Below are 20,572 nucleotides of genomic sequence, written 5' to 3' on the forward strand. Positions count from 1 at the left end.
TCAGTAAATATGTTTGCCTTTTTTAACATCCATTTATCAAATGAAAACACAATAATTATGCACACATGCATCTAGAAGTTATTGCCTTTATGATTACTTCTAGTGTTATTTATTATTACAACCAATGCTACTTATTACTACTGCAATTGCTATTACTTATAATCTAACTGAGCTTTGTTTCTACTGACACTGCTTTTCTTTAAGTTTATCATTCTGATTTTCTGTCTGTGGAAAGGGGAAATGGGTGCAGTACTGATAGTGGTTAATGCATTTACCAGTGCTGTTTTACTCTCACTGTGTTTCCTGTGATACCAGTCCAGGGTTTGTACCATTTTTCAGCTTGAAAAATGCGCTGCCTGGTAGATCTCACCACATAAGCCACAACCGTCAACTTTTCTCAGCTCTGTCACTGAAAGCAATGCAATCCTGGCATAAGATCACAAGCTGCACTTAAGCAAAATAAATTCTTTGTGCTTCCATTTTCCATGGTTCTGGCCAAGAAAAGAGTTTTGTGAACTCTTCTTCCCTACTCTGACTTAGTTTTGGTACTCTATTATTCCTGTAGCAATGCTACTTTAAATTCTATCTTCTATTCTATTCTACTGCTTTGGTCAATCTCACTCTGGATCATTTCTTTCTTCAGTATTATCTTTACCATGCTCTAAATGCCCCTAATAGCTTCCCTACAATAATAATGTTCTGTGACATTTACACGTACTCATCACCTGTAAACTTTTTACAAAATAGTCCTTCTTGTAGTTGCAGCAAATTGCCACTATGTTTTATGCAGAAGCTCTTAGTAACCTTTCTGTTTGTTTTCTCTCACAACTTTAGATAAACTTTCCTGCATGCCAGCCTTTATTTTGTACTAAAATTGAGAAAAAGGTTAGTATGCTTCTGTCTTCTTGAGTAATAGATAATCTTGTTTCTAGCACAATTCTAAGACCCATAGGCTAGAATATAGATAGAAAAACCAGAGGAAATTTTCTTCTAAAAACACAGCATCACACTTTTAATTTATATTGAAGGGGTGGATTATTTATTTTAACTTGTAAGATAAACCTCAGTGCTATGAAAAACGGAGTTAATTTATCTCCATACTAACTGAGATGGCAGCAGCATTTTCTGATTGAAAGACAGGAAGAATCTAAATCCTGATCTCAGTGTAACATCAAAGTAACTACACTGGCTTTCTGCTTAGTATACATAATTTGGCTTTTGATTTTTCATTAGTTACTTTATTTTTGTTATGGAGCAAAAAGCTCATATCAGTGTCCAAAATGATGATGAGAATCTGTAATGCTGTGGTGGAATAATGGTACGAAAAAGAAGAACAAGGGCCAGCTTTCCATCAGCTTTATAATGGTAAAAGTTGAAGTAAAATGCTGAGAAGTATTACAATTCTTTAAATAGCTTAAGTCAAGAACTTTTAAGAATAGATATCAAAAAATAGCATAGTAGTAAATTTTGCATAGAGTTTTAACAGTCTTTCTGTTCACTTCTAACTACAGAAGAACATGTATTATAATTATCCCCTAACTCTCGAAAAGGAAATGGGAAAAATCTAAACTATCAGTGACCAATAGCACAGTGTTTTTAGAGGCCCAAAATATAACTAAAGGAGAAGGAATGAAAGCAGCACTGGAAAGCAAGTATGCATAACTGAGTAATACTTTAACATTTTCTGGCATAACTGAGTGATAATTTAACATTTTCTGTCATAAGCAATTTAGACAAGGTTAATTTCTGGGTGTGCTGCATATAAGGAACATATACATCATTAAGCACCATCTGTCGCATGTGGTGGAAACAGCAAGCAGAACCACAGGCAGTATCTGGGGAAAGGATCATCTTCCTTTAGGGGAGTCTACAGCAAACACTTAAAGAGTAATGTCAGGCACTGTTCTAAGGCTTTCTTCCCATTAGAGGATCTAATAATGCATTATTGACACTTATCACACCTCTTTGCCACTAAAAGAAGCAGGTAAGCCTACTATTCCCTTTACTAAGAGGTGGCAAAAACGTATCACAGAATAATTTTTGCAGTTCTTAAATGTATATGAATAATTGCAATATGAAGAGGCACAAAACAGGTCAGTTCACCATCTTGTAGCTAATTTCCTTCTGGATAATACTGTTGTAATAACTTCTGCAGCATTGGTTGTTCTTGAATCTAAATTGATAGATCTGAAGATAAACCAATCATGTGTCATCTGCCAATGTGTATTCTTAATTCAAACTGTCCATTTTAAAGGAGGCATATCAGAATGCAAAATCTGCCCAGATGCTGTCAGGCAGTACCTGGAGGTCTGCCACACATGAGCACTGAAACTTGCCTTTGAAACTACTGAAGTATGAAATAGCCTTCTAATAATTGAAATCAGTGTAAAACCATGGGCATTCTTGAATTTCTTTACTAAAAAAATGTAAAACCCTTGCAAATTCTTCATGCTCTCTAACATATAAGCAGTGCCTTCAGCATATAATGGGTAAGAATCTATTATCAATTAATTGTAGATTGTGTAAAAGAATGAACACTTTTGCAGCAGGCTCCATCTCTAGCAGGGAGGTTTTGAAGCTGCTAAAGCAGGTTCAATACAAATATGTTGTGCTTCTTTCAAAAAGCAGTCCCATGCTCTACAAGACCACATCCTCAGAGGCACGCTTATACATTATACCTCAAACAGCTAATCAAGCCACTAATCTCATGCTGTGTTGTTTGCTTCCTGTTGAAAGCCTGAGTAAACAGCAGAATGTGCTCAGCTGCAGCCCATTAGCTGGAAATGTCTCAGACATTTCTCCAGCTTGAAGACCAAGTATTTAAGTGAACAACTGATAGTTGCTGCATAATTAGAAGATCATTATTTTTAAGTTCTTTGCATAAACCTCCCTCTAAGATGAAAGCTGATGCCAGATACATTGACAAAGGTCATACATTACCTAAACAAATATATGTTAGTCTCAATTGGAGACCACACTGTTGTCAGTGAAGAATGAGGCACGTGGTCATTAGCAAACTTAGTGGTTAAAATGATCACGAGCTTTAAAGACTAATGTTCTGCTTTACTTTTTGGAAGAAATGGTAACCTGTATAATGGGAGGAAGCTATTCACATAGGTAATCACCTTGAGTATTGTGTAGAGAGATTCTCTGAACAGCTCTTTGAGAAAGCTTATTTTCCTCTTTTCTGTCTAGGAATGGAGTGAGGAGAAGCTTAGATACTCAGGTTGGATGCCTAGGGTAAGCAAGTGTGATGACAACAAACAAACAGGCATACAAAAAATCTTAAGCCACAAAACAGTGTAAATGTTCTGCCAGTGAAGCATGAGCATTGGAGGCAATTTTGGTGGACCTTAGCCCATTCTGTCAGCATAGCTACCAGGGTTTCTTGAACAATAAATAATGTTTAAAAAGAAAAAAAAAAACACCCTCAAACATTTCTCTGACCATGAATATACTCCAAACCTCTCAGGAATGCAAACTTTTAAAAATTAAACAGAAAAAATACACATTTGAGCATTTCTGGACTTTAGTGTTTGCTACTCTTATTGAGGGGCCAGAAGTAAAATTTCTATTGATGTTGGTGTGACATATTTATGTCACATATTTAGAACTTATGTAGAAAGGTACAACCAAGAAAGGCAAGCTACATGCTGCTACAAGAGTAGATCACCCTATGCCCTGCTATTAAAAATGAAAGGGACATAGTGGGGACTTCTCAGGCAAAGTGATTTAATGTGTTCTGAATTCATTCTTTCGTTTAAATAGATTTAACTTTCCTCAACATGCTTATGTACACAAAACCAATGCTTCTTCCAATTTACCAAAAATAAAAATCTGCAATCAATTAACTCATCTTTCATTTTGTCATCACTTAGACAATGTAGTTGAATAGGTTTCGACAGTGCCTTGTTTCTCTGTCCCTTGAGGTCTGCCTGCACCAGTATGGTTAGGAAAGTTAAGTTGAATTAACTAAACATGCAAAATAAAAATGCAGCAGTAAAAATGTAGTAATCCCTACGGCACAGTCCTCATTCACAAACAAAACTGTCTTAATTCTTCACTACTTTAAGTCTCAAAAGAAGCATCCAAACAAGACTTTTGTGCACTTAAACTAATTCACATTCACTTAACACCTTTACTTAACATCCTCCTGTGACAAAGCAATGCCAGCAAAACCTTTAGGATAAACACTTTCAGGAATAAAAACATCTTTACTGCCAGTAGAGTTTATTTCACTTTGGGAGAAGGTTATTCTCAGAGCAGAGCTCCTCTTTTGCCAGAGGAAGTCTCATCTCCATTCAGACAGGTTGGTGGTAAATGCTATTAAAAAAACAAACACCTTCCTAATAGCAGGCAAACATATTTAAGATATTTAAAACTATTCACAAGAACTTCTGAAAAATGTAGGTGTATTATTTTTCTGCTTCAGTCAATAACATATGGAAAACTATTCCTAGATATAATTGAAACAGCAAGCATTTCTGGTTTTGCAATTTATTTTGTTTTTATAAATGCTTTCAAACAATTTGCTAGTTATTAAATGTTATTGCCTTCTAGTTCTCATCACAATATTAGACAATGCTTCTACTCAACAATTTTGTGTAGCAATTCAAACATTTATCAGCCTCATAAGTAGGCACAGCTTCCTGCAGTAGCCTAGTCTATTGTTCAGCTTTTCAGTAATGCTAAGCTGTGCTTGTTATAGTACTCAGGTAAAATTACAGCCTTTTGCTAGTGCATTTATATTTCTTTCCACAGTGTTTCCAGAGCGTTTGCTGTAGCCATCACTATGAAACAGTAGTAGAAACTCAGTCTTTTTGCTGATTTTATTGCAAGCATTTTCATTGAATTATGCAGTATACAGAATGCCAGAAGCAGAACAGAAAGTAAAACTAGTAACTGCGATGGCAACTGCCCCACAGCAGAGGAGGAAAGGAGCAGGGATGGAATAGACAGAGCTGGAGGCAAATGGGATGAAGGAGGTGGAAGGATTCTATGTCCAGCCTGTGCTTAGCCACAGGATGACTGCTGCCAAGGTGTCTACTGGAAATTTGGTTTCCTTGTCCTGGCAGTAGCTGCTTTTCTGAGCACTTTTGTTTTGCTGTTTATTTTGCATCCCACAGTGTCATCTGCCTTCCTGCCTCTTGCTGTGCCCCATTCTTCCTCACATGCTCATTGCTTTGCTACAGCCAGAGTCACAGACTGTGCAAGAGTCCTGAGCCGTGATTGCCACAGGCTTGCTACAGACTCTTTTCCTTTATTACTCCCTGGCAAGCATCTCTTGGAAGCTTGACATTTTTTCACCCCTCTTCTCATTTACAAACCCAAGTACATCCACAGTAGTGCATCCACTGGTCTTATTCTGTCTAAAACTCACTGCTCATTCAATGTGCCACTACAAGCAATTGAAATTAAAACAAAGTTTGCTTAGAAGAGATGCGATGACTCTGAGAACACCCATAGCCCTGGCCTACCCCTGCCCAAAGTTTCTGGGGCTCCTTCCACCCTGCCCATTTGAGCCTCTTGAGGCCACCAGTCCATGACCCAGGGGGGTTGCAGCAGGGACAGCCTCCAGTTCCATCCCCCCCTCCTGGTAGGTAATTGATCCTGGGAGTGGATCCCCCCTCCACACATGGCACAGCTCCTCCCCAGCCCTGCTTCTGGCATGACCCTGGTACCAGAGCAACATCTGTCGTCCACGCCCCTATCAGAACCAGCCAGGTGTGTAGCCCCAGGGGAATGCACCCTGTGGGGAGGGCATGTCCTTGTGCAGTCAGTTCAAATCAGTGCAGCTGATCCCTGACAGAACACAGCTTATTTTACAATAATTTCTTACAAAAACATAGCTTTCTACTTGTAAAGCTAAAATGTCCAGTTTTCTCTGCTTCCCTGTCCTCTTCTAAGGTTTCTTTCTAGCCTGTTTATCTTTGTAAGAAAACTATCTCTGAAAGATACGTGCACACATCTTCTCTGCTCTGGTCTTTCCCATTCTGATCTTCTCTCAAGAAAGGCAAAGGGTTTGGTGCTTAGAGGTAACAGATATGAAATCACAAAAACAACTGGAAAGGAAAAGAAAGTAGAGTCCTACAACAAAGATAGAGTAGGGTTTGCATTTCAGACTTAATGGCTAGAGTTGTTTTCCTCTACAGCCCTCTAAGGGGTGAAGAGCCCTTTCAGTCAGGACTGACCTCTCCTAAGGACAATCTAAGCAGCTGCCCAGAAGGAAGTATCTGAAGATGTGATAATCCTCACAGGCCCTCGTCCTGTTTCTGGGCAGACTGCTCAGCTTGGGGCACAGCAGCAGCATGTTTTTGCTGGGGGCTGGGCAGGCTCTAGCTTCAAACCTGAAAGGCCATACACAAAAGTTCAACATTTTAAAGTCAGTTATCCATGCTCATTGATGTAACTTGGAAGGTCTGCCATGGGTGATCCTTGGTCAGAAGTAAGCTGACAGTGTAATTTGGGATACCAACCTTAACTCCTGCTGGGAAGGCTCCTGTCCAAACATTTGCATTGGTTTTAGTTACATTCAAAGGATATAACAGGTCTCTCTCAACAGTAACAGCAACTTTATGGAGTGTGCATCTTGCAGCCATGAAGCAGCCATAGAAGCTGCTCAGGAGAGCTCCTAAAAATGAGCCTAGCACTCAGCTGGTCAGAGGATATGTCTGTATGCAGCATAAGATGGGATTATTTACACAGGGGAACACACAGGTATATGATCAACTGGTGAAATCATGCCTTGACTTTGAAATAGTTCAGGTACTCTTACTATTATCACATCTCTTTTACACATGGGTATGTTTGAGCCAACACAATAGGATCAGTAATGGATGAACTATCCCTACAGAAAAAGAAAACAAAACCCATAAGAACTTAAACTGTGGATAAATGAGATAGAAATTATATAAGCAAAAATAAATACAAATAATAAAGTAAACCATGAGACATGCCAGAGTTTTATCATTATTTTAATATATAGCTCTGTTGTTTTCAAATATATAGCACCAGTGACTGGTTCCATTTCCTAGGCAGTTACATTTGGCTCTACATTTTATTTTGAAAGAACTTGAAACCTTAGCCTACTTGAATGAAGTTAATCTGTGACTTTCTTGCAAAAGCTTGCAAAGAGAGTCTTCTGACACCTACTGCTTGCCTATGTATTGTGGCAAGTATGAAAATAAGCCCTTGAGCCATCAACATTCCCCTGTTGATGCTGTGCTTGATTCAAAGAGTAAAACTCCTGTACATTTCTTGCTGAATGTGGACATGGCAGTGACCTTTGAAAACATTCAGCTGGGTTGCAGTAGGAGCAGAGGCTATAAAATTAAAGTTAATGAAAATTACTTTAACAGGACAGAACATTGTGTTGTATTTGTGTTCAAGCACATTGTATGAATGAATCAGATATTGTCAAAGTGGAAGGAGGAGCCTTCTGAAAAGTGGAAGTGGTTCTTCAAGAAAAGACTGCATTGTGCAAAATTATGGAAGAGTTAAAAGTATTATAGCTACTACTATTTATATATAAAGCTAAAGTATTACTTGGCACAAATGTATTAACAAGTTCTTTAAAGAGATACTGGAATGTTTACTGGTCTGGAGGGACTGACATTTTTCCAGTTTGCTATTCCCTTTAAATTGTTTTATTTTCCATTAGCTATAAAATCCTTATGTTTTCACAGCACTGAGAACAGGAAGGGATATTTTTTCAAAAAAGGCAGCTAAAATAAGCAGCATAGCAAGTCCTTTCTTTTCTTTGGCATTCTTAATAATTCAAAACTTAATTTTCATGACCCTTTACACAACTTGCTTTCATGAAAAGTTAGTTTTGTTGACAATGCTCACTTTTGTATTCCTTAGTTTTTTATACTTCCACAACAAAATTTCTTTTCCATTTCTTTTGGGGACAAACTCCAAAACCAACTGAGAAAAACTGGAAAATACTGGAAAATTTCTCCCCTACCTGAAATCTTGCACTATCCCATTTTCTCAATAATGTTATACAGAGACATTACATAACAAGTGTGAGTGTCCTTGTGCTCAAAACGTAAGTAATGAATGTGTTTGAAGATGAAAAGTTAAGCCACCTCATGACATGTATTGCCTGCTCCCTCTCATGAAAAGTTTGTCCCCATTATAACTACAGTTTGCTTTTCAAAAGCATCTACTACAGCTTCAACTCTTTCCCTCTTTCCTTCACTCTCTGCAGGAATTCCTTTAACACCAGTTTGCACCTCAAAGCTGACCCAAAGGCTCCCAAGCAAGGTCATGTTCAGTTACCACAAAAATAAGTGACTGTAAACTTAGTTAAGGGAGTATGGCACAAAATATTGCACAAGATTTTCACCCAGATATTTTGAAAGATGCGTGAAATGTAATCAAATACACTTTTTTTTAAGCATGTCTGAATTGTAATCAAATATACATACACAAAGAGAATGAAGCATGGTAATGAAAAGGGTAAATTTGCCTGAAATCAGTTGCTGTGTGAGAGTTACAGTATTTCAATTGTGGCTCCTGTGCAACTACAGCTTTCTGATTTCAAATTCTATTTTACATTAAAAAATAACAAATCACTGCTTAAAATATATATTACAACATATATAGAGATGTTCAGCTCTCTTATTACTGTATCTTGTGGCCAGAAGCTAACTTTCCCATGGTGTACTAGCCCACATTTCTACATTTACTGGCTACCAGTAGATGGAGTTTAACAAAAAAGCCATTTTTCATAGTTAGAGAGTGTGATTTGTATATTAGCTTAGGCATGTTGGACCAAAATGCACAGCAGATGAATTTAAAAGTGCCACATATATGGCCTGAAACTTTCCCAATGCTTTTCTTGGTAACACAAATTTTAAGGTCTCTAAGTTGAAACAGAATACAGTGAAAACCCAATCTAGCATGCAGATGCGTATGAGTTGCACAGCATGGTGATTGTAGTGCCAACACTCAAAGGATACAGAAAAATATGCTTAGATAAATATCCCAAGGTATCCACCTTAGCCAAAGTCTACCTTTCTAGAGTGTTAGAATATTTGTCTTATTTTGATATTATTTTTGACCCCTAAGTAGAAGCACAGAATCCCCGTGCGTAAATCAAATGCGAGAAGATTACATCTCTCATATTTACTTTGGAATAAATTAATTTTAGTTCCTGTTCTATTGACATTTCAATAGAGATGCCTAACCATTACCTATTTAAGTTGAAACAAAAGCCTTATTTAATTGTTAAGGGGAATTGATTTTATTTCAAGAACAAGTTCAAATTAATCTTGCATACTGCATGCAAACATATATTTGTTTCCTTGGTAGTCACAAGATATCTCTGCAGTCTGAGAGACTTCCTGTTTTGGGCTTGAAGACTAAAACTAGAACCCAAAAGCTTTAGAAAATTTTTTGGTATCTGTCAGGCAAGAAGCTGGTTAAATGAATTAAATGCCTTTTGAAGATCAAGGATCTTTGAGGGTTTGTACAATTTTAGAAAATCTAGTCCTTAGTTTATCACTGGCATAACTGCAGGTTTCTGAATTTCATGGAGTTATGAGAGGGATAAATCTGTCCCCTGGTAACTTGCAACTAGATGAATGAATATTACTACATGAGAGTAAAAATCCATTGTATTATATACAGTCTCTTTGGGTTTAGGTTAGTTTTATTTCTCATTTATAAATTTAGAACCTATGAAAAAATCTCTTAATAGGAGGTATATTCATTAAGCTTCTCATATACATATATATATTTATATATATACTCAATCCTTTTGAAAATAGTATTAATTAGAAGACATATAATTGTTAAAACCAATGTCCTCTTGGAAAGATGAGAATGCATGAGAAAGGTAATGGTCTGTATTTTTCAGGTTAATTTAAATGTAATAAGCTAATATTACTATTCCCATTAAGACCTTTGAAAATGTAATTAAATGCTTAAATGACCACTAACTTGATTTTAAAAAGAACAGGGTAGGTTATTCACTAAGCTTATTAAAGACATTTCATATTCTTTCCTGCTCAGTAATAAATCAAATGAATTTTTTTAGACCGTATCAACAGGCAAACAGTTTTAGCATTATCCTGTCCAGTAGAAGGTTAGTGTTGGAATGCTATTCCATTTTTAAAAAGCACATCAGTTAACCTGCGTCCCAGTTTTGTTTGTTTTCTTCATATCAGATCTTTATTTCTCTAAAAAGAACGCAGTAGAGGGAGCTCTCTTTAAAATGTCTTCAGTGTAATTGAACAACATATGTGCTTATTCCCTGAGTTTGGTCTGACATGCACAGAAGCAAAGAGACTTTGTGGAATACACTTATGCATAATTTAAAACAGCAAGCACTGATTAATTTAACTTTCTTCAATAACTTGGGGTTTTTTTCTCCCATGATGGTCCATACTGCTATCAACTTACCTTCCAAGCTGCCTTTCCCATGAACCCTACACAAATGCAATCACTTCACTTCTGTTTATTGTTGTTCTGTTTACACATTTACTAATATGGAAATATATAATTATAAGCATCCCCATACATGTATATGACACGTGATACTGTGTACTGCATGCATTTATATGTGTCTACATATGCTATCTATACCATACACATACATGTATGTGTTTACATAGATCTGAATGTTATATGAACCGACAGAAAACATGTATTATATGACTACATGTGTATAAATGTTTAGTGATTTTGTTTCATATCTCATAACTTTGATCTACAATGATCACTTTTCCAATGATCTCTATGGCCTTTTCATAGTTCTGTTCCTCACAAATTCCTACAACTACAACTCAAATTTCTTATCTAGATTTGTACTTCCTTTTATAATGACATGCACATTTTTGAACATGAAGTGCTGCATGTTCTAATCACTATTTACCACATCAGTTATCTAATAATTCTACCAGCAGACTGGGACTTTTTTCCTGTTTGTTTGTTTTCCAGATATTGGAAAAGCATAAACATTACCTCTGGAGTCTCTTCTATCACAGCTAGAAACATCTTGACTCAACTATGAGTCTCCATGGAAAATTTCAATGAGAGGTTTAGTAGACAAATTATTCTTGAGCCCGATTCTTTCTACTAAACCACTCATGAGCAGTCGATATTTTGTCCAGGACTGGAATCAAGATAACCAGTTTCCAGTCACAGCTGCGTCTTTCCGCTTGAACTTTTCAAGCAGAGGCACATCACATTCCTTTGCACTTATGCCAAATTCTACAAAATTATGAGGAATTACGACCAAAATGATAGAAACCTGTCTCCCCTTTGTGGACATGGAGCAAGCCAGCAAGGTCTGTCAAGGGAATAGCACTTATCCCCCATAGATACTGTTCCAAATTTTTGATCTTTTGTCATATTTTATGTAAAGATACATATCCCCTTTCCAAATACCTAGCAAATATTTATTAAACACAACTGTTATTTTTTGGCAATGCGACCAATAAATTTCCATCCCATATCAGGCCTAAACAACTTTTGAAGAGACTACTAAGAAGTGATGTTTTAAACACACAAAACCCCACCAAAATTCCTAGAATAGTTTCACTTCATCAGAATAACTTTCTTGTGTATCTTTAACTTCTCTTATCAACAGCCCATACTTTACAGCTCTACTAAATGAACAAACAGATGTAGCAATCCATATAAATCGGATTTTCTTCCAGCAGTTTTGAAGAGAGAGATTCAGCAGTTTTGACTATGCTGTAAGATGGACCTAATCATTACTTAGATGTGTTTGAGCTTTTGCAGTGCTTATCTCCACTTTCAGGGCAACATATTGAAGACATCTCCTTCCTCGCTTTCTAAATATATATAATGATAATGCAAACCCCAAGATTTAATAATGCTCATTTCCCTGCACTTGCATGGACTGATCCTTACCCACATAAGCTACCTAGAGTCATTCCACATGTCTGTAAGTCATGTGGCAGATACAAGCATGCAGGTGCTTCCATGAATTAAACAGCACTAAATGGTTGTTCAAGGCCAGAAACGGAAATGTTTACAGCCAGGAATATCTTGTGGCTCTTGGCCTTTCATGACATGCACAAGATTTCTTGCCCTAAAAGTCTTGCATCACACTGCCTATACTAATCAAATATAGATTTTTAGCTAGATGCTTGTTTTAAGGAATATATCCAGCTCCTATATTCTCACCTTTTCTTCTGGTAAAATTCAAGTCTTCACTATTCTCCTAGGTTTTGACCTTGGTGCTGTGTAGTCTGAGTTTGACTAAAGGAGCTCAAAATTCCTATGCAGGTTAGATCTTGTCAAGGAAACATAAGGTATCATCTACCTCCGTACTACATTGAGTTAAAGTGCTTATTTTGACAACTAGAGATTGATATAAAATAGAATTAAAAAAAAAAATCTTCTAGTACTTCAAGGAAAACAGAATATCAATTTAAATAACAGCCATTCAGTAAGGCTGCAGGTATTTCAAAAGTAGAAGTAAGACACATAAGGGGTTCAGACAATTTATTAGAGTTGGGCTAAATTAGCTGTGATGGACTATTAATTACGCAAATGACTCAATTATTTTCCATAATTTGTTTTGTGTTCCTCTGTCATGTTAAAACTGTGCAAAGGTAACTTGATTCACACTACAGTTTTGCTCTATAATATTTATTTTCTCCCACTAAATCCCTGTTCTGTCTGCACTTGCCATTCATTATGCTGAGTGGATGTATTGACATGCACTCATCTCACTGTAATCCTGATAGACCATAGCAGACTGAGGAGAGGATATCTCGAAGAAATCATGAATACACCTGAGATTATGCTCTCCTTCTGGCTCACACGGGGGATGTGTAAGTGCCATGGTTAAAAACAAAAGTAAAAGACTGTCTGCACTGGCATCCTTCATGACTAAACTAAAGTTTTGAAAAGTCACCTACTAGAAAATCTAGAAAACTTGCCTGTATCTACTGATCTACCAAGTAGGAAAGAAAAGAAGACATGGGTTTAAAGGAAAATTCTTCTCAACAGCCCTTATCTGAGCTAGAGGGCAGTTCTACCTGTCTGTACTGCTCAATTAAGTTACCAGGGGGTAAACCTTCTGTTACTACATACTATACCTCCCAAAGAAATAACTGGCAATTTCCAGCTGTGACAGTTTAACACAGAGAGTTGTACAACTCACTTAGGAACTCCAGCCTGACCTAATCACACAAAAAATATTTCTGATGATGGTGACCTAAATATCCTAGGTGCAATACTAGCTAGGCAAACAATTATTTCTGAAAATGCAACTATCCATTCCTACATTGAACACTAATGAATAAAATATTGCAAATTTAGAAGAATATCCATGGTCTAATGATATCTTTAGAACTATAAAAATAATAAATCAAAGAATGACTTACCTTAAAGAAAATAAAAAAAAAACAGTATAAAGGAAATAGAAGGAAAAAACCCTTCAGCTTTATAGAATATATACTTTAGGATCATTATTAATTGTATTTGAGCAAAATTCAGTGATAAATCAATATATACAAGTTTGATAAGAAACAACAGTTGAAAAAATGGTGGGAAATGGTATTGGGAAGTAGTGAGTGGAGTATGGAGTTGAGCACTAAAATATAGATTTTTTTTTCATATCAATGAAATGATCAGCAAGCAGGGCAGTGCTCAAGTATTTGATCCACTCAATAGGGCTATTGCTTCACACCAGCATTCAGCACCTCCAGTTTGGGGGAGTTTGTCTGTCTATAGGGTCTGTGAGATTCCTTCTTGCATACAAATGCCAAATACTTTTCACACAAATTTCTGCACTTCTCTATTGAGATTCAGAGCACACAAACCTGCCAGAGCCACTGCGCTGCTTGAGACACGCTAACAAGCAAGCCCTGAGAGATTTGTTCACAGCCACAACTAAAATCTGAAGCTCCCCTCTCTTGCCTCTCAAGCATCAGCTGGGTGCAGTTACATTTCTTCTTCAGACTGCTTTTCATCAACCACTTTATTACAGCAAGGGCTGATCTATTTGTTCAATCCCCCTTGGAACTAAGGATATATTTTACCTCCAAGGTAGGACCTCTGTTGCAGTTTCCAATCAGATGTCCTTTGTAAACACAGTATAGCCTTGATTTTGAAGTGGAAGTGAGAACTAAAAACCATATGTTCCAAATCTGGGACATTTTTTTCCTCTCAATAAACATGAAAAATCTCAATTCTATTTGGTACTCACATACACGTATTTAAATAACTCAATAATGAAAGCCAGGGCCTTGGACAGCAGCTGACCATTCATCACTGACACTTGGTATCAAATGAATCCATAAACAGATTTTTTTTCTCATTAAATGCTTTTAAATATAGCTTGTCATAGAAAAGCACAAGTGATTCAAGGACAAAACATCCTCCTCTGCCTATTGTTTTTGCTGGTGGATTTGTGTCTTTCCCCAAAACCAAACATATTTCATTTATGCCTAAGAAATATTTATACCAAGATAAAAATCCCACAAGAATTTTCTTGCTTTTCTTTTTGTACTTTAAAATCAATTTTAAAAATTGTCTTCTGTTTCTGCTGAAACACAGTACTCTGTATGTCACTTCAAGACAATTCACTTGTCTTACACTACAATCTCTTTCCTCACTGAAAACTGTAAATCATTGATTAGCATCTCTGGCACAAAGCTGATATTATGGAATTGCTTTCCTTTACTTTACAAAAACCGGCCCTTGCACAGCTCTAGCATTTCTCCCTGCTCTTTCTGTCCTATAACACCTTACACCACACCAGTGTGGATGACCTTGGCCACCCAAGCTCTCCTCTGACTTGAGTTAGTCCCGACCAGTTGAAGCAACCTTTTGTGCTCATTAAAAAACTGTGGAAAGATACAGGAGATGAGAGTGAAGAGAAAAATCATGAAGCAAATATGTGGAAACCTGACAGAAATGTTGGCATGGCTCTGATCTGATGCATCTCTTAAGACCCAGGTATAAACTACATAAATCAGATGGACCTAGTGAGTAAAGTATATAATGAACACCCCTGTGTGAAATTTGTAGTTGTCATTAAAAGAAAGCACCTGAAGATTTTCTGCAGTGTTTTGCTACCAAGCTTCCTAATACCCTAGGGCATATCCAATTCTTCTGTTTCCATGCCTTCATCTATCAAGATGGAATAACAGCACACACAGTGAGAACTAAGTTATATACACTCTGGAGCCCTTGGGTAGGAGTTCAGCATTGCTAGTCATAATATATATACAAAATGAGACCTTTCCAAATTACTCAGTCCATAAATCTTAATTTTACTTCATCAGCTCCAGACAGGCTGCTTTCCCCCTCTCCTCTCTAAGATACCATATACACAGTCTGCGAATGCAGCTTGTCTCAGTCACTACAGAAAATGTTTCCTGCCAAATCCCAGCCCAGAATCAAAAGCCCAAGTACCAAATGACCTGTGAGGTCTTGTGAAGTCTCTTCTGAAAACTCTTCAGTCCATCAGGATTTAAAATAAATTAATTAAAGCCACCATGGGTTTATTTATATACATTAACATAATTTCTCTCAGCACCTGTCCCGGGAACGTGCACAGTCTCCTTCAGATTTAGATACTGCTCCTCTTTCTCCTATTTTATAGCATATCCTTTTTCTCTGTGATCTTAAATTGAAGTTTATACCCCAAATGTAGGAAATTTTACACTTAAGAGGTACAAAATTTTCTCTTGTGCAGCATCAATGATCCTTGGGGAATCTGAACAATAATTTCTCAATTAAAATAAGGTTAGCTCTGAACACAGTCTGACCATTTCTATCTAATTGGTGTCAAGGTTGCTTCCAGATCATCTTTCCTGTTATTTCAATCTGGAAAAAGGTGTTGAGCACAAAAACCCACAAACATATTTGTTATCGTGAATGTGAAACCATTTAATTTGTAATGGTAAGAAATTTCTATGAAAAAAGAATGTTCAGCTCAGTATTTATATATATCTGCAATGCATAATGCTGGTGAAGTATAATTCACCTGCTGGAATATTATTCATACCCTTGCAGTTTACCTGGGCAGACTTTGGCTCCTGAAATGGGTGTGTCCTATGGCTTAGCTGATGGTGTGCTAGCTCTGTCTCACTACAGAGGACACTGCATCACTTTCCTTGTCATTGTGGAATAACAAAGTACATCTCCAGCTGTTTCTTTTCTGGAGTACCTTTCCAGAAATACTTCATTGTCTGGGGTTTTTTTTTTGGTTTTTTTTTTTTTTTTTTTGCTTATCTCTATGTTGGGCATAAAATGCTGACAGTTCCTTAGATTAATAAGGAAGATTTAGTCAGAAAGTTAATTCTAATAAACTGTTGCATGATACTCCCAAAATATTTCACTTCCATGTGTCTTATTTTTCTTCAACTTTTTTTGGTGAAGCATTCACTGTCATTTTGCTTTGTTACTTATCTCTGCCACTTATCTGTTTTCCAGACCTCTCCTCTAATGCCATGTTTTTGCCTCTCCAGAGTTCTACAGTTTTGCTACGATATAGGAAAATAGGCTTAATGCAGAGAAGTAGGAATAGGATGAGAAGGATGACATCTATGTGCCCTGAGATCCGGTGATGTTTCCTTGGCTGACTGCAGCTCCTACTGCTATTTGACCTGAGTAATAGTTGAACAGCACTTGTGATTTCTTTCCCATTCTCCAACCTGTAATTTGTGCCCTCCTGGAAGGCCTGTAGTGCCACAATCTCTCCAGGTCCTCCAAGAGCAGAAGGAAGCTGTGGATGACTCCATTCACATCCTGCTCTGATATGTTTTCTTGGAAGCCTGGAGATGTTCAGCCCTGTTACACAATCTGTTGTTTCCATAAGTTCCTGTTCCACAAATAGATGTGAACCATTACTACAAACATCCATTTATGACTTGCAGTATCTGCCAACAAAAGAAGATAATAAGCCCCATTTTGAAACAACAGGTGAGTTCAGAGAAGGAAAGGAAAAATTGCACCTTCATTATAACTGTCCTTGTGAGGCATCTTTATTTTAAAGTTCAGGATATTTATAAAACAGAATGATTCCTTCTGTGTATTCATATGTATCTGTTGGCTTTGCCAATTTTTCCAGTATCTGTGCATGGAAAAGGGAACTGGACTCTACCACAATGCACATACACCATAAGGAGAATATATTTATTTTATTTAAGTTCTGGGTTATAAATTCTGTCATCTCTTATAGCACTAAGTAAGGGGTCAAAGATGAGAAGTGATGGCTTTTGGGGATAGAATCGAGCTTGACTTTAGGTTTGTGGGTCATGTACATAGTGTTGGCAGTTAGCAGTAAACATTTCTTGTTGTAAAAGGAAAAAAAATGTAATGTGGAAGTCACTGACTGATAATACACACAGAATTTCTAAAGGCCTGTTTACAGAAATTTTTCAATCTGGAAATTTACATTAAGCCATTTCCTCCTCTCATGAGCAATTAGAAAGACTAAAAATGAGAATAAGGTTTTCTTTCCACTGGTGTACTATTATACACAAATGGGCTGTGTATTTGGTAAGGAAAGAGAAATTAAATTTTGTGTGTCAGAAGCACCAATGAATAGAAAATTATGAGAAAGAGCTATAACAAGAATGCCCATGAGATGTACAGTTGCACTGAGAATACTAAAAAAGCTGTGAAATTTCAGCTCATTCTGTACCTAGAGATGCACTTCCAGTTACTTGCCTGAACTTACTCACACATTGATTTTACAAATAATTAAATTCTAAAACTTTCCTTTACTATGAACATACAGTTTTCCTACCATGTTAGAACTCAAAATCAGAAGGCCAGGAACTATAAAATGGTACTATGCTCTTGTTCTTCACTGTTGATTAATCATTACAAAACAGATTTGTGATAAATGGTAGATTTATCTGTCAGACTCAGAACTTACTGCACTTGTTTCTGCCCATTCATTCAGATTTCTAAAAAATCTGCTAACTACAGAAATAAGCTTGGACTTCTGGGGAAGCCTTGCATATCTAAAATCAGAGAGTAGCCCAAGGCTGTAATTCAGCATGAGTATGTTAATGAAGACTGCTTCTAGCATTATTTTCGCTATCTAATAGGGAGACTGAGAGAAGGAATAATTTGTTTCTTGCTATTTAATGTCCCCCCATATGAAAAATAACAGGGAGTAAGTGTGTATGTTCTATGGCATAATTTATATCACAGAAAACCATCTTCACAGGAAACTTTTAAAAATAGAAATTTAACTAATCAAACATAAGGATAAATTATAATATTCTTCAAAATAATGTGGTGTTTTTTTATTACTACTTTGTTTCTAGAAAGAGTATAACCAATTTTATAGTGCAAATATGCTTCTTTGAGCCTCAGAGATTTAAAAGTTTCCAAGCTCTTGATTTTTATTCCTCTTTTTCAAATATACATGCATGTACAGTTTAGGTGTTTGTGTTACTGGAATACATGCAGTGATTTTTTTTTTTTTTTTCTTCAAGATTCTTCAAACTCTTTTGTGAATACTGAAAATAGAGCCTGATGTACTCTGGTAACCTTCAGTAGATAGCTAAAAAGAAGATGGCAAACAAAGATGGAACAGTCAAGATGATCTGTGCAACTAAGCTTGATACAAGTCCATGAGCTATTAGATCCTGCCTTTGTATCTTTGCTGCAATGTCAACTCCCTGACTCCCCTTTAAAAATTTATGTTTATCTCTGACCCTGTACAATCCCATCTTTCACAGTTTTATACAGACTGTCTAGACCAAACCTGTTTGAGCGGGCAGAGGGTATTGCAACAACATTTTTTATAAATTTCTGCCCAATTGTAACTCCTCCCTAGCATTCCAGCAATCAAGTTTGAAGATAAAGTTGCCATTTACAGTTTTATGAAATGAATTTATGTACAGAAAAATTAAGTCCTGCCATGTTGTGCTCAAAGGGACTTTACTCATCAAAGACACATTCCACTGAACGTGAATGACACTGAATGACAGCAGCTGCTTTTCTGCTCAGACAGAAACCCTAGGATTAATAGCTATGGGCTTTAAAGCAGTTGGTAAATTTCTGGTTCTACCCAAGTCAATGGCAAATCTCCAAGTGGAGTATAGAATTCTTCCTTTTAGGAACAGAGGTGCAGCACAATAACAACTGGAGTTAATTTCTGTATATCTTATCAGAAACATGAACACAGTCAGTTTCTTCAGACTAGACTGTTAAACCTTCCTTTCAGCTCCTCAGTCCCACACATCTCCTACAATCATAGAATATTTTGGGTTGGAAGGGACATTTAAAAGTCATCTAGCTCAACTCCCACTGAAATGCCCTAAAGGCAAAACTGCACAGTCTTACCTGTTTATGGCTGTAAAACACAGCTTTGTTCTTCAAATAAAAGTCTATTAATTCCCCTCCCAAAAAAGTTTTAAAATGTTTATGCCAGAAAGCATTGCAATATAGCATTCTGTCTTAAGCTTGGAAAATGAAAAATCACGTACCTAGTTTTGCTTCATTTCTAGTGATTTTCTAACCTGATATGTTCACTATATGTAAAGCTGCAAGTTTGGAAGAGGCAGAGTTCCTCAGGATCCACAATTATCAACAACAGTCAATTAAAGCCAGTCATATTCCAACCAAAATATAATGAACAACCTTCTAAAGTGTTAAGCATCCTAAAAACTTTAATCTATGAAGTCACACCAAATATTACCTAAAACCAAAAGTATATATCATGGAAGTACTATGGCAGAAGCAATAAGTGTTGCTTTGAATAGTGTTTGTAAACAAGAATCCCCCAAATACTTAAAACAACATGTAGATTTAATGTTTAAAATGACGTTGCTTAGCATTCTAAGCTGTACTAAAGGTTGACGTTGACACTTAGCAGCACACAGTCTTTCAGTGAGTCTTAGATTCAGTGTCTAATTTTGAAAACAGTCTAGAATTTGTTTCAAGTCACTTAAACAAGCACATTTTTAAAATTTATTCCTACTGAAAGTTATCCCAGAAGACAGGCTGAATGTTGAGCACTCAGCAGCAACACTGCATTAGCTGGTGACTATTTTGTGAAGTTCTCCCTCAAATAAACGCTGACTGATGGTGAAGGTGCAGCCTAAGTGAAACTTGCAGTAAGAATCTCAGAATTTGGAACATTGCCTTTATTTATTTATTTATTTATTTATTTATTTTTAAATAATTAATGGTTTAAAGATCAAGGGCCAGCCTGTGTCCTGTGTGCTATGTGCAGAACTCCCACTGTTGTCAGGGGGAGTATCACAAACATATCTGAGGTAGAATGTGACCTTTTTAGGCACATAACCTTTTTGGTAACATCAATATTTCAAAATTGACTATAAATTAGATTTACACAAAGGGCAGTTTTGAGAAAATAGCTAACAAGGAACAGAACATTGTGCTGACCTTCAGGGTGTATACAATTTGCTATCTTTTGATAGCAAATTGTTCAATGAACTGAAATCCTGAATCCCAACAGATTTATTTTGTCATATAAACTGCTGTGGTGACTATAAAATACATATGTTGATTCTATGAGTATGAAATAAAGAAATGGGATGGGAATTTAGTGTAGATTAAAAAATACAACCCAAGAAAATCATAGCAGTTCACG

The 20,572-nt window shown here is 36.6% G+C and overlaps 2 protein-coding genes across 3 annotated transcripts in view; both read right to left on the minus strand.

Annotated features, from left to right (window-relative positions):
• The window catches only part of KCNQ5 (potassium voltage-gated channel subfamily Q member 5), a 277,344-nt gene that overhangs the window by 117,633 nt on the left and 139,139 nt on the right, over window positions 1-20,572 (minus strand). The gene's annotated exons all lie outside the window — the stretch shown is intronic.
• RIMS1 (regulating synaptic membrane exocytosis 1) overlaps window positions 18,489-20,572 on the minus strand; it is a 417,183-nt gene continuing 415,099 nt past the window's right edge. The window contains exon 23 of the mRNA XM_077782342.1: window positions 18,489-18,574. Coding sequence (XP_077638468.1) covers window positions 18,504-18,574 — 71 coding nt within the window. The 3' untranslated portion in view covers window positions 18,489-18,503. The remainder of the gene's footprint in view (window positions 18,575-20,572) is intronic.

Source organism: Lonchura striata, chromosome 3 (genome assembly GCF_046129695.1).
Source record: "Lonchura striata isolate bLonStr1 chromosome 3, bLonStr1.mat, whole genome shotgun sequence".
Classification (NCBI taxonomy): Eukaryota; Metazoa; Chordata; class Aves; order Passeriformes; family Estrildidae; genus Lonchura; species Lonchura striata.